General features: G+C 33.6%; 2 protein-coding genes across 3 annotated transcripts; one reads left to right on the top strand and one right to left on the bottom strand.

Annotated features, from left to right (window-relative positions):
* The first annotated feature begins 1 nt into the window (after position 1).
* On the top strand, positions 2-2,630 carry LOC143344336 (RUS family member 1). Of its 2 annotated transcripts, none has more exons than XM_076770311.1 (9): positions 2-142; positions 209-366; positions 468-628; positions 704-896; positions 979-1,094; positions 1,208-1,404; positions 1,482-1,741; positions 1,801-1,987; positions 2,068-2,630. In XM_076770311.1, exons 1-9 carry the CDS (start codon positions 73-75, stop codon positions 2,106-2,108), a joined length of 1,383 nt encoding a protein of 460 aa, XP_076626426.1. In that variant the 5' UTR covers positions 2-72; the 3' UTR covers positions 2,109-2,630. The 2 variants fall into 2 exon arrangements, with proteins under 2 accessions (XP_076626426.1, XP_076626425.1); XM_076770310.1 differs by having other exon boundaries at positions 2,056-2,630.
* Positions 2,407-3,564, bottom strand: LOC143344339 (RWD domain-containing protein 4). The gene is made up of 4 exons (XM_076770316.1): positions 3,260-3,564; positions 2,918-3,027; positions 2,646-2,841; positions 2,407-2,574 (listed from the first exon to the last, which is right to left on the bottom strand). Exons 1-4 carry the CDS (start codon positions 3,362-3,364, stop codon positions 2,407-2,409), a joined length of 579 nt encoding a protein of 192 aa, XP_076626431.1. The 5' UTR covers positions 3,365-3,564.
* Between the last annotated feature and the right edge of the window lie 7,410 nt (positions 3,565-10,974).

Here is a 10,974-nt window from a genome sequence, read left to right as displayed (position 1 = left end):
CGTTAATAATAGTGCATGTATATCTCACGTTGCAATCGAATTAAATAAAAATAATCGAGGTGTACTCTCAAGATGCATGAGCGATTAATGTTCACCGAGACTTATGGGAGCGAGAAAGACAGATATTTTGTCAAATCAAAAGGTAACAGCAATCTGACGTATTAAACGTCACTGGTGCATCTAACCTATTGTTTATTTTGTTCTATAGACGAGCAATCGATAACCGAAGTATTGTCAGACACGACAAGGACAAAGTCTTTTTATTCTGGTTTCGTATCGATTGTGAAAGAGGTATTTTTACCTCAAGGATATCCCGACAGTGTTCATCCCGATTATACTCTCTATCAAGTATGGGATACAGTTCAGGTTAGTTTACATAGGCTTTGAATGAAGCTAGTTGCAATATTATGAATGAAATTATTGTTTCACGCGGAGCCATTATTGTATTGTCTTTTTTCATGTTTAAGGCATTCGCAAGTACCATAATGGGAACTCTAACAACACATTCCATTATGCAAGGGGTAGGTGTTGGCGAGGCTGAGGCAACTCCATTAGCAGCAGCAGTAACATGGATATTGAAAGATGGGACTGGAATGATCGGTCGTATTGTATTTGCATGGTGGAATGGGTAAATGAAGTCATATTAGACTTCTATAGTTCTATATAATTTATATAAACACGAAGGTTCTTTTCAATTTATTAGGACAGATTTAGATGGACAGTGTAAAAAATGGAGATTTTTTGCTGATATTCTTAACGATTTAGCAATGGGAGTAGAATTGCTCTTACCTTATTTTTCCTCCTATTCGCTTGTAATATTATGCATTTCGACAGCAATGAAATCAATTGTTGGTGTTGCTGGTGGAGCAACAAGGGCGGCACTTGTACAGCATCTGGTACTTGGAAGCCTGAAAATAAATATATTTTTTTACTAACGAAATACTTTTTTATTATATAGAATATTTATTTTCACTATAGGCATTACAGAATAATTTAGCAGACGTTTCAGTCAAAGATGGAAGTCAAGAGACATGTATAAATTTAATAGCATCTTTTGTAGGAATTTTAATACTTTCTATTGTTCATAGTGGCAGGTAGATATTCAATTACGTATATTTGTTACCGTCGGTATAATATCAGCATGTAATCTTGCACTAAATAAGGTAATAATATTGATGTTCCAATAGTATATATAATCTGTATGTAGATACGTAATGGAACTCTATCTCTTTCTGGTGGTAATACATCTATATGCAAATTACTCGGCTGTGAAAGCATTATGTTTAAATTCATTAAACGAAGATCGTTTCGCTTTAATAGTAAAAAGTTACTTTACGAACGAAATCATTCCCGAACCCGCGGAAGTTAATAGAAATGAATCGGTGTTGTTGTTCACAAAACCTAGTAAGATCATTGATTTCAATTTTTTTTTATGTAGATAAATATAAATCGCCGTCATACAAATCATTTATCTCTTTTAGCAAGGAGTATATGTGGGTTTAATGTAAAAATGGGAGTCTCCTTGGCTAATCTTATACAAAAAGATATAATACCAACAAGTTACACGGAATTATCGTTAAAACTTTTTTTAGATAGAAAGTATTTGATTTCTATCGATGTACAGAATAGAACTATTTTTGTATGCCTCAAAAAAGATGCACAGCCATACGACGTCTTAGAAGCATATTTTCATGCTTGTCTTTGTGGATTGTTTATTTGTATGTCTTTGAAAGTGCCACTTGTAAGTAAAATAAACCGATTTATATTTGTGTTTATTCTAAGGACATTGTATTTTTCCAGGATCTTTTTTTAAAACCCGAAGTAAGCGATTTATCGTACCCGTTAATGCGTCTTTATGTACTTAATAAGAAGTACTCCACTTCGAATAATGGCGTGCAATCGTCAAAAGCCATAGAAAGCATTTATGCTACTAATTTATTGATTTCTAACGAATACAAAGCATTTATTAGTGGCCTTGAAAGTAAAGGTAAGTAATTTTACTTTTACAAGATAATAATTTTGTTTTTTTTTTATTTGTACAGATATTTTTTCTAGGATGGATTACAGAAATCAATCTGTTGCCGGTAGCAGCCTGGAGATTTTTATAAAAATCATAAAATGGTAAAAACAAAGCACGAAGATTAAACAGTAAAATATTCTTGCTCTTTTCTCGATATTATTTACCTCGATAAAATTTTATAATTATCGATCATTTAAGTAATTCTATTTCTGTATCTTCGAACTATTTGTTGGCAATGAGAAAATTATCTATAAATATTTTTTTACAAATTTTTATCACAGGTAATTATAGCATAGTGAAACTTATATGGAAACCAGTTTATTTCCAATAATTTATAAAAATATAACACGCCTTTAACCTGTACAAAATTTTTCAGAGAAGTTGAACTAAGACTCTTGTTCTTGTTTAGGGCCAGTCTGTGATAAATGTTTTACTATATCCACCCAGTCCCATCCTCGTGGTCTTTCACCTTTTCCATCTGCTTTGTTCCATTGTTTACGCTTCTGGGCTTTGCTCAGTTGTTCCTTCTTAGGTTTCTTTACAGTTTCCTCCAACTGTACATAACAAGATAAATCAGTTTCATGTACTTTGAATAAACTTAATGTCTCGTATAGTTACTACTTACCTGTTGCTTTTCTTCGGTTAGTTTAAGCTGGCTAGTTTGGGAATTCATTTCAACAACAGAATCTGGTTGTGTAGAAGTTAGTTCTACATAATGTTCTTGGACACACTGAAACAATGTGTAAGTCATGGCACTTCCTAGCCATTGATCTGCCTCTGCTTCCACAAGTTTGACCACATTTTCTTTTACTTCTTGCACACTGTATTCCAATCATTCACCTTTAATGAAAGCAACAGAATGCAAGAATAGTCAAAGGACAGCATAGCTGGACTTACATATCCTTGTTGTAAAATGTGTTCATATTAATAATAGGCCTCTCAGATGGATATGTTGCACCCCATGATATTTCCAACAGAAACGATTTTATATCATTATCTTCTCCAAACTGTATGTAAAATAAGTGTTATACACATATGTATAAATTCCAATCTAAATGTTATAGAATACGAAGAAATATAAGATTTAAACATGATCAAATCACGTTGAAAGTATTCATCGTTATATTTTACGATCTGGGCAAACTTGAATCGTAGTCGTATACGAGTCAATTAATAATAAATTCAATATTTAATCGAAATATTTCGGTAAAGTTTTTGGTATCGTTTTAGTGGACAGACCTTATATTGGAAGGTAGTGGGTGTCAGCTGTTTAAAAGCTGGATCTCCATCGTATATTGAAAGAAGTACTTCTCTTTCCTCTTCCTGAAGTTCGGCATCGCTCATTTCCTTTTATCAACGTGAAATTTTGTTAGTCTAATTTTTATCGTACGCACACCGTTCATGCGTTATTCTGAGGTTAGGAAAACAGGTAGACGCAGCTGTACAAGATCGTGCTGCCCCTGTTTCGTCATATGCGCCGTATTTCGAAATTCCGTATCGCACTCGCAAATGTTACACTCGCTCTCAAATTTACATTGTCGCGTCGCGTAACACTCATCGTGAGATAACTCACTTCGTGTCATAATTATCGTATAATTAATTGATTAGTTTAATTTTGGCGGGATTTTCTTTACGTTTTAACGAAATGGCGGGATAAATTTGCGAAAGAAAAGCTAAAATTCTCATTGGTTGTATGTTATTTCTAATTTCTAATTGGTTCTTTTAAAAATAAACGAATTGCATTGGTCGAGTGGCGAAATATGGAACTATTCGCGCGAGAAAGTGCAACGGTCAGTAGTGTAATGGCGGGATTTCTGCAGAAAAGTGCACCGTCGTAGTTCCTTGTTCTTGCTTGAATTTGTGAATATTTTAATTATCTACATTTGCTTAATATCTGTAGTCTAATAATTATAGAAGATTTGAAGTGAATAGCGTTAACAAATTCAAGAATCGACTGGGAAAATGTGAGTTATATTTCATTTATACGTTATAGCGTTAGCCATCAATTTTCTTTATAAGAGTCAAGATATGTACGTTGTTCAGTACGTAGGCCTAGTATCTTTGCTCTTTTTCTCGTATCCGCGGTTTCTACCTGAGGTAGGCTTAGTTTCGCGAGTTAACAAAGTTTCGTAAGCGAGCGCCGAGCTTGATGAAACTTCGGAGGCTCCCCACCCCTCTCCCTTATTCACGACCGTTACCGATTACAGCGCGGGGCCGCCATTTGCATTGCGAAGACTGATCCAGCAAGACGTGTCGAGACCTGTTCGAACCTGCTTCGGCTTCTCTCGACTAACAGGGTAGCGATTTCTAACTTGTAGATATTTCATCATTATTACTATTCACATTTACGGTGCTTTCGTTTAGAATTAATACGTCTTTCTGCAAATTGAGTCGGAATTGCGACGAAACCTGAATCGTATTTCACACGTTTTCTTCGACATCAAACCGGCGTCGATTTATTATATCTCTCTCAACTAAATTACATATTATTTCGAGTTCAATTATTGTTTAATTATGATTAGTTATGTTTCCTGTAATTCATTTGGTTTTCATTTGTATTTTATTTCTGTTGCAGACTCTGATTCGAATTCCAATAGAAGGCAGGTTACTGGCACACAATGGACGCCATTACAATTCCAAATGGTTTAAGGATTGGTAAAATTTAATATACATTTACACATTCTTTACATATTTTAAACATTTAATCGAGTAATTTTTTGTAAGAACGATATATCAGTGTTCAGATTAAACAATAAATCAATTTTTAATTTGCTCTATAATCGATTTCGATTAAGTAGCAAATTAAATGGGAATTAATATTTATATATTTTTATCTATTTTTTGTATTAACGGTAAATTGTAATGATTTATATTTGACTGTATTCTGATCGCGAGTATTATTTATTTAATTGATTATATACAATTCTGTCTTTATGAATTGTTGTTAATTGCAATTTACATACATATTTCGATGCGGGTTTTAAGAAAATGTAGAAACTACGTACTTGGAATATGCTATTCAAGCGTAAATAGTCATCGAACTTTAATTTTTGCAAATTTCGGAATATATATAAAAATTACGAGGTATTCAAACATTCGATGAAACAAATATAATCATTCTTACAATTCTAACTGTGAAAGTTAGTGATATTACATTTATAAATTGAATAATTACTTTAAAGTAATTATTTTCTTGAATAATATTTTATATGTTGTCACGACAAACTGTATACGCAATTCTAAATAAAGCAGTATTTCTGTTGATGAATATCGAATAAGGAAGAAGAAGAAAAAACCAATAGGAGAGGGCACACGTATGCTCGTTGTTTTTCTTGTATCCTATTCTATCTTTCTTTTCAGCATTCTTTTTCAGCTTTGTTGGCCGCGCGCAAGGCGGCTGGTAGGATCAGTGTTTGCTGCGTAGCAACAGTTTGTTTTCCAGGGCAAAGTGACCCTGGTCGTTTACATGCTAGGCAAACGCGACAGTAGAAGCAGTGTTTCTGACGTAATTTTTAAGTATTTCCAGAGCATCGTGGCTCTCCTTGTTTTCTGAATCGCGAGAATAGATTCATTTGTTCGCCGTTTTCAATCCTCGGTCGCGGTAAATTAATTTAATACCTTGTAATAAATATGATAACTTTTTTCATTTGAAATTAAAACTCGTTTGCGGTATTAGAGTCAGTGCATTACTGAATAGGAGTATTGGACGGTGCTCCACGAGCAAACAATGTAAGTATAAATTTATACTTCCAAATTTTTACTTAAAAATCTCTAGAGTTTTAACAATAGATTCAATTTGTTTTCTTACAGTTTTCTTACAGTCTCTGATCCTGATTCTGGTATCCAGCAGCAGTATCCGGGAGGGTATCGGGCGATGGACCAGAGCGAACAACGTAAGTATAAATTTATACTTTGAAATTTGTTAATTAAAAATCTCTATAATTTTAACAACAGATTCTAATTGTTTTCTTGCATTCTTCTTACAGTGACATCCTGGAAACCAGCAGGACTGACTTCTCTGATGACTTCAAGTGGCCAACATCGTCACCCGAGCATTTACGTTCTACGATTGAGTGAGTCGCATGCATTTATGTTCCTCTGGTCCCCAACCATGTTGTAGGATGAAAGATCCGAATCAACACGGGTGACCAGTTGTATATTTGATATTTTTGACGAGTCGAGTGACCACGGGTATTGAAAATACCCGTGAGTAGTAACATAAATTGTCATATTCTTTAGTGCAGGCTAGAGTCTTCTTGCACTCGCGTTTTTTAATGTTATAAATAAATGTTACGTAATTTGATTATACAATTCTTATGAAAATATATAAAACAATTTTTATAAAATATATAAAACAATTCTTATAAAATATACGAAATATTTTTATTAGCTTTACTTGAATTATAGATTGAATAAAATATAAATTGATATAATATGAAAATATTATATTGATCATATGATAGAGTAGAATATAAATATTAATTACTATAACATCATATAGTAATTTTGATAACGTTAATATAATCCTTAAATATTGATTGTATTTAATGTATTTTATGTGCAAGAAGACATTTCGCGACTGATCGATTTTCGAGTCAAAGTAACATGTATTGTACACTAGTTTCATCTTTTTAGAAATTTACTTTGACGACAGAATCGATTATAGATTGTTGAATTTGTTAAATAATCTTATTTATTAAATTTCAATTATTTCAATTTTCAAATAAGTTAATTCAATTTTTAAGTAAATTATTATAAAATCTTTCATTTCACATAATTCAATTACAAACATAATAATTTTCTTGAATAATAATATTTTTCAATAATAAAGTATTTTGTTCTTGATATATTTGATATAACAAGTCGAGTCTTTATGATTAAAAATTAAATAATAAATACCGTTTAGCCACATTTAATTAACCAGTTTTTCTAGTCAGGATTTTCAGATTAATCTTTCCGTGTTCGTTGCCCAAGTTCATGCACACGCCCAGGTGCTACTTGCATGAGCGAAGGTAACGGGCACGATGACTTAGATTATAACAATTTATAATAATGTATTAACGATTGACATTGGCTAGTGAATCGTGCGCGACGTACCGTCCACATTGTGTGTTGTGGTTAGGTTGTGGAAGTGCGTCGTTTCAGATGTTTTTATAATTGTAATTCACATACAGAATTTTATAACATTAGATTTTTATCAATAATAATATTAAATTTCAATTTACCATTTATTTGAAAACTATTGATCTTAATGGATTTAAATCATAATATTTTTCAATCTTGCATAATTATACATCCATACAATATATTTTATTAAAGACTATATTCCTCAGATTCAAACACATAAAACGTTTTTCTATATAATAAAAATACGCAAAGATCACTAGTCTTTGTCAGTCGGTTTCAGGAAATGGTACGTACAGTTAGAGTATGAATGTAGTGTTATGTCCGGGTGTCGGAGGAACCCCGGGGAGTCCTCTCTAGTTTAGGTCGCGCCCGGACATTCAGAATGAGAACCGTGGAGTGTTTGTTTGAGAGACTGAGTTTTGCAATTTTTTAAATATAGGGTTAGGTAGGTAGGTAACTTATTCTCTGGTATGTGTGCTAAATCTAAGTAGGTAGGGTCAGGGCAGGACTGTCCACATTAGTAATTCGGGTAGGCGCGTTTTCGCGTGGCAGTTCTGTTCCTGTAGTTACGATCTCGAGAGTAGAAATGTTGCTGATTCAAACGGTGTATGCTGTTTGTTTTAGCTTTATTTTCGACTTCTCGAATCGCGCGACTCTTAAAGTCGCTCTCTCGCGCTCGCGGTCGCGATTAGGTCCCCAACGAAACGCTCGTCCCGCTCGAGATTCACCACGTATGCTCGACCAACAATTCGTATATTGTTGGAAGACTGCGTATTGCACGAAATCTCGAGCCCAGTCTTAAGTAAGTTTCAGACATCGGCAGGACCGCCGAAGAAAGAAAAGACTCATGGAGTTGAAGAGGCCCTAACAAATTGTTTCAAGAGTGGGCTGCAACAAATGGCTTTTCATTTTCATCCTCGGATGAGGATGGAAAGTCATTATTGTTACTACTTTGTCACTTTAACTCGTCAGTAGTTTTGTAGTTAGTTTGTTTTTCTGGCTCACGTATGCATGTACCTGGTACATGATTGCACCATACAGTCAGCCATACCTCCCCTGCATTCTGTTGGCTGGCTCATGTATGCATCTACTTTTTGTAGATGATTGCACCATACATGCCAGCCATCAGGGCAACTCGCGGTTTAAATATGAATATTAACACGTTTACTGCCATTTCAAACTTACATTAATTCTTTTATAATACTTTAAACGAACTCTAATATTTTCAATATAATTATAAAATATCATCGAACATATTTAAATGTGACAGTAAATGTGTTAATAACTTTTTTCATTATATATTCATAGAGTTGCGAATATACGATAATCGCGTTGGCTTTAGAGTTGCGAATTCCTACTTTTCGCGTTTCCTTTTCAGGGTAGTGTCGCGAATAATTACCATCTCGCGATTGTTTTTGTGCAAACCTAGGTACCGGGAGTTTGCTTTAAAAATAGCGTAGCGAACAATTCATAAACGCGATTGATATCAGAGTTGCGAATCGCTATTTTTCGCGTTTGCTTTTCAGGGTAGTGTTGCGAACAATCACGACTCGCGTTGCTTTTTCACTCTTTTGTACATATAATGGACATCAACCGCGTTTGCAATTTTTATATTATATATTAGCGTTGCGATACTGATTCATCGTGCGATATTTTACTTAGCGTTGCGATTCTTTCAATGCCAAAATTCTTCCCCAATTGTAGTATTAGAAGTAGTTAGTATATTTTGTGGCCAGTACATGTGAATTCACATGTACCATTAACCCTTGATTAAAGTTAGAGTTGCGACTAATATACAATGTTCGCGTTTGCTCGTAGAGTTGCGAATAAATATTTATCGCGTTGATATATTAGTGTTGCTTATAAACACGATTCGCGTTTCTTTTATGCAAACTTAGGAACCGTGAGTTTGCTTTAAAATAGCGTTGCGAATTGTTAGTAAACGCGATTGCAATTAGAGTTGCGTATTACTATTTTTCGCGTTTGCTTTTCAGGGTAGTGTTGCGAATAATTACCATTCGCGGTTGCTTTTATTGTTGCAAATCGCGTTTGGAATTTTTCTGTTATAAATTAGCGTTGCGATTGTTGATTTATCGCGTTGCTTTCCCCGTAGTGTTGCGATATTTAAAACATCTAACTTCATCCCAGCACATGCCACTGTAGTTAACAGTAGTTTGCAGTAGATAGTTTATTTATCGCATGTGTATTTGCATCTACATGGAAGACACCAGCACCAAGTCTAGCAGTTTTGGGCAAAACGCGATTTTTATTAGAGTTGCGAGACACAAGTATAATATTTTCACTAGAGTTGCGAATAAACAATAATCGGATTTGTTTGTAGAGTTGCGAATTCCTATTTTTCGCGTTTCCTTTTCAGGGTAGTGTCGCGAATTCAATACGCGATTGCTTTTATTGTTATTTAAAAATAGTGTTGCGAATGATCGGTTTGCTCTTAGCGTTGCGAATTACTATTTTTCGCGCTTGCTTTTCAGGGTAGTGTTGCGAATAATCACCATTCGCGGTTGCTTTTATTTTTATAAATCGCGTTTGGAATTTTTGCATTATAAATTAGCGTTGCGATCTTTATTTATCGCGTTTTTATTGATTAGAGTTGCGATTCTCTGCCCAAAATTTGACGCTAGCCACTGTCTCAAGATCATCACGAAGAGGCTGCTGTTCTACAAAGCCTCAGAAGGCTCAACGTTATTATTTAAATTAGTGTTGCGTATTATTTAACATAGGTGCACGCGATATAATTAATAAAGCAACCCTGCGTGGTTCATTTTTCGAACAATAAGCACCACTCGCGTATACTTTCGTATTTTATAAATTAGAGTTGCGAATGAAACAATGGTCCACTCACGGGTTGTTTTCTGAATTTATGAGTGGACGTTTAATTATGTGACATATATTTTTTTTTTATCAATGGAAATACTGCTGGAAAAGATTGTTGTAACATAATTTTTTCATAACGCGTAAAAATCTGTAATTTTAACGAATATATTTTTGTCACAGATTTGTGACAATGATGATGATTATGATTATGATTAAATTGATCGTAATACAACCGTAATATTTATTTATAAATAGTGGATTTTTTTTTATAAATATTCGGAATCCTTTGCGTAAATTAAAGTTTGTCCGCGATTATTGTTTCAATCGATGTAAAATAAAATGCTTGCATCAAAAGGGTATGCAAATTACAGTACGATATTTCATATTGAGAGATAATTTCCGCGTAGAATTAACATCTTTGTTCATTATTGGTTTTTTTCTATAAATCTAATTTAGTTTTCGATACAGTAAAATATAATTATTGCAATACATATGTATCTCTTATCATATCAGGAATGAAATTTATTCGGTATTTATCTTAACACTGAGATAAACTTAACTTTTCTTTAAAGTTCGTAATATTCATGTTTCTAAATTTTCTAACATCAATTCTTGCTCGTGGAAAGTCTGATTCAAATATCAATTTTATAATATCAATTGTACTAGTACATAATTATTTCTTTTGTATCAACTAATTAATTTTTATTTCAGCTTTCTAATTCTTTAAGTAAGTTCTGTTTACAGAGTATAGAAGCATAGATGAACTACAAGATATGGGATTCAAGCTTGATCGTTCTTAGGGAAGCAACTATTTCATACAGTTATTTATTATCTGATTTTATGTTTCAGGAAAACATCGTGGGAGCAACAAAGACAGGAAACAGAAAAGGAAATCTTTATTTTATGTGATTTCTATCTATTGTATATGAGTGTATGTTTTAGCAAAACATCGTGGGATTAACGAAGATGCCAAGAAGAAAATATCTCCTCGT

The sequence above is a fragment of the Colletes latitarsis genome, chromosome 8 (assembly GCF_051014445.1).
Source record: "Colletes latitarsis isolate SP2378_abdomen chromosome 8, iyColLati1, whole genome shotgun sequence".
Taxonomy (NCBI): domain Eukaryota; kingdom Metazoa; phylum Arthropoda; class Insecta; order Hymenoptera; family Colletidae; genus Colletes; species Colletes latitarsis.
The sequence above is the reverse complement of the archived record's forward strand: the minus strand, read 5'-3'. Positions and strand labels throughout refer to the sequence as shown.

Excerpts from the sequence above, each read along its gene's own strand:
- LOC143344336 (XM_076770310.1), top strand. The coding sequence starts at position 73 with ATGCATGAGCGATTAATGTTCACCGAGACTTATGGGAGCGAGAAAGAC. Across the intron at positions 143-208 it reads ATATTTTGTCAAATCAAAAG|ACGAGCAATCGATAACCGAA; the intron begins GTAACAGCAATC and ends TTTGTTCTATAG. Across the intron at positions 1,742-1,800 it reads TGTCTTTGAAAGTGCCACTT|GATCTTTTTTTAAAACCCGA; the intron begins GTAAGTAAAATA and ends GTATTTTTCCAG.
- LOC143344339 (XM_076770316.1), bottom strand. The coding sequence starts at position 3,364 with ATGAGCGATGCCGAACTTCAGGAAGAGGAAAGAGAAGTACTTCTTTCA. Across the intron at positions 2,842-2,917 it reads ACATTTTACAACAAGGATAT|TGTGCAAGAAGTAAAAGAAA; the intron begins GTAAGTCCAGCT and ends ATTGGAATACAG. Across the intron at positions 2,575-2,645 it reads TAACCGAAGAAAAGCAACAG|TTGGAGGAAACTGTAAAGAA; the intron begins GTAAGTAGTAAC and ends TGTTATGTACAG.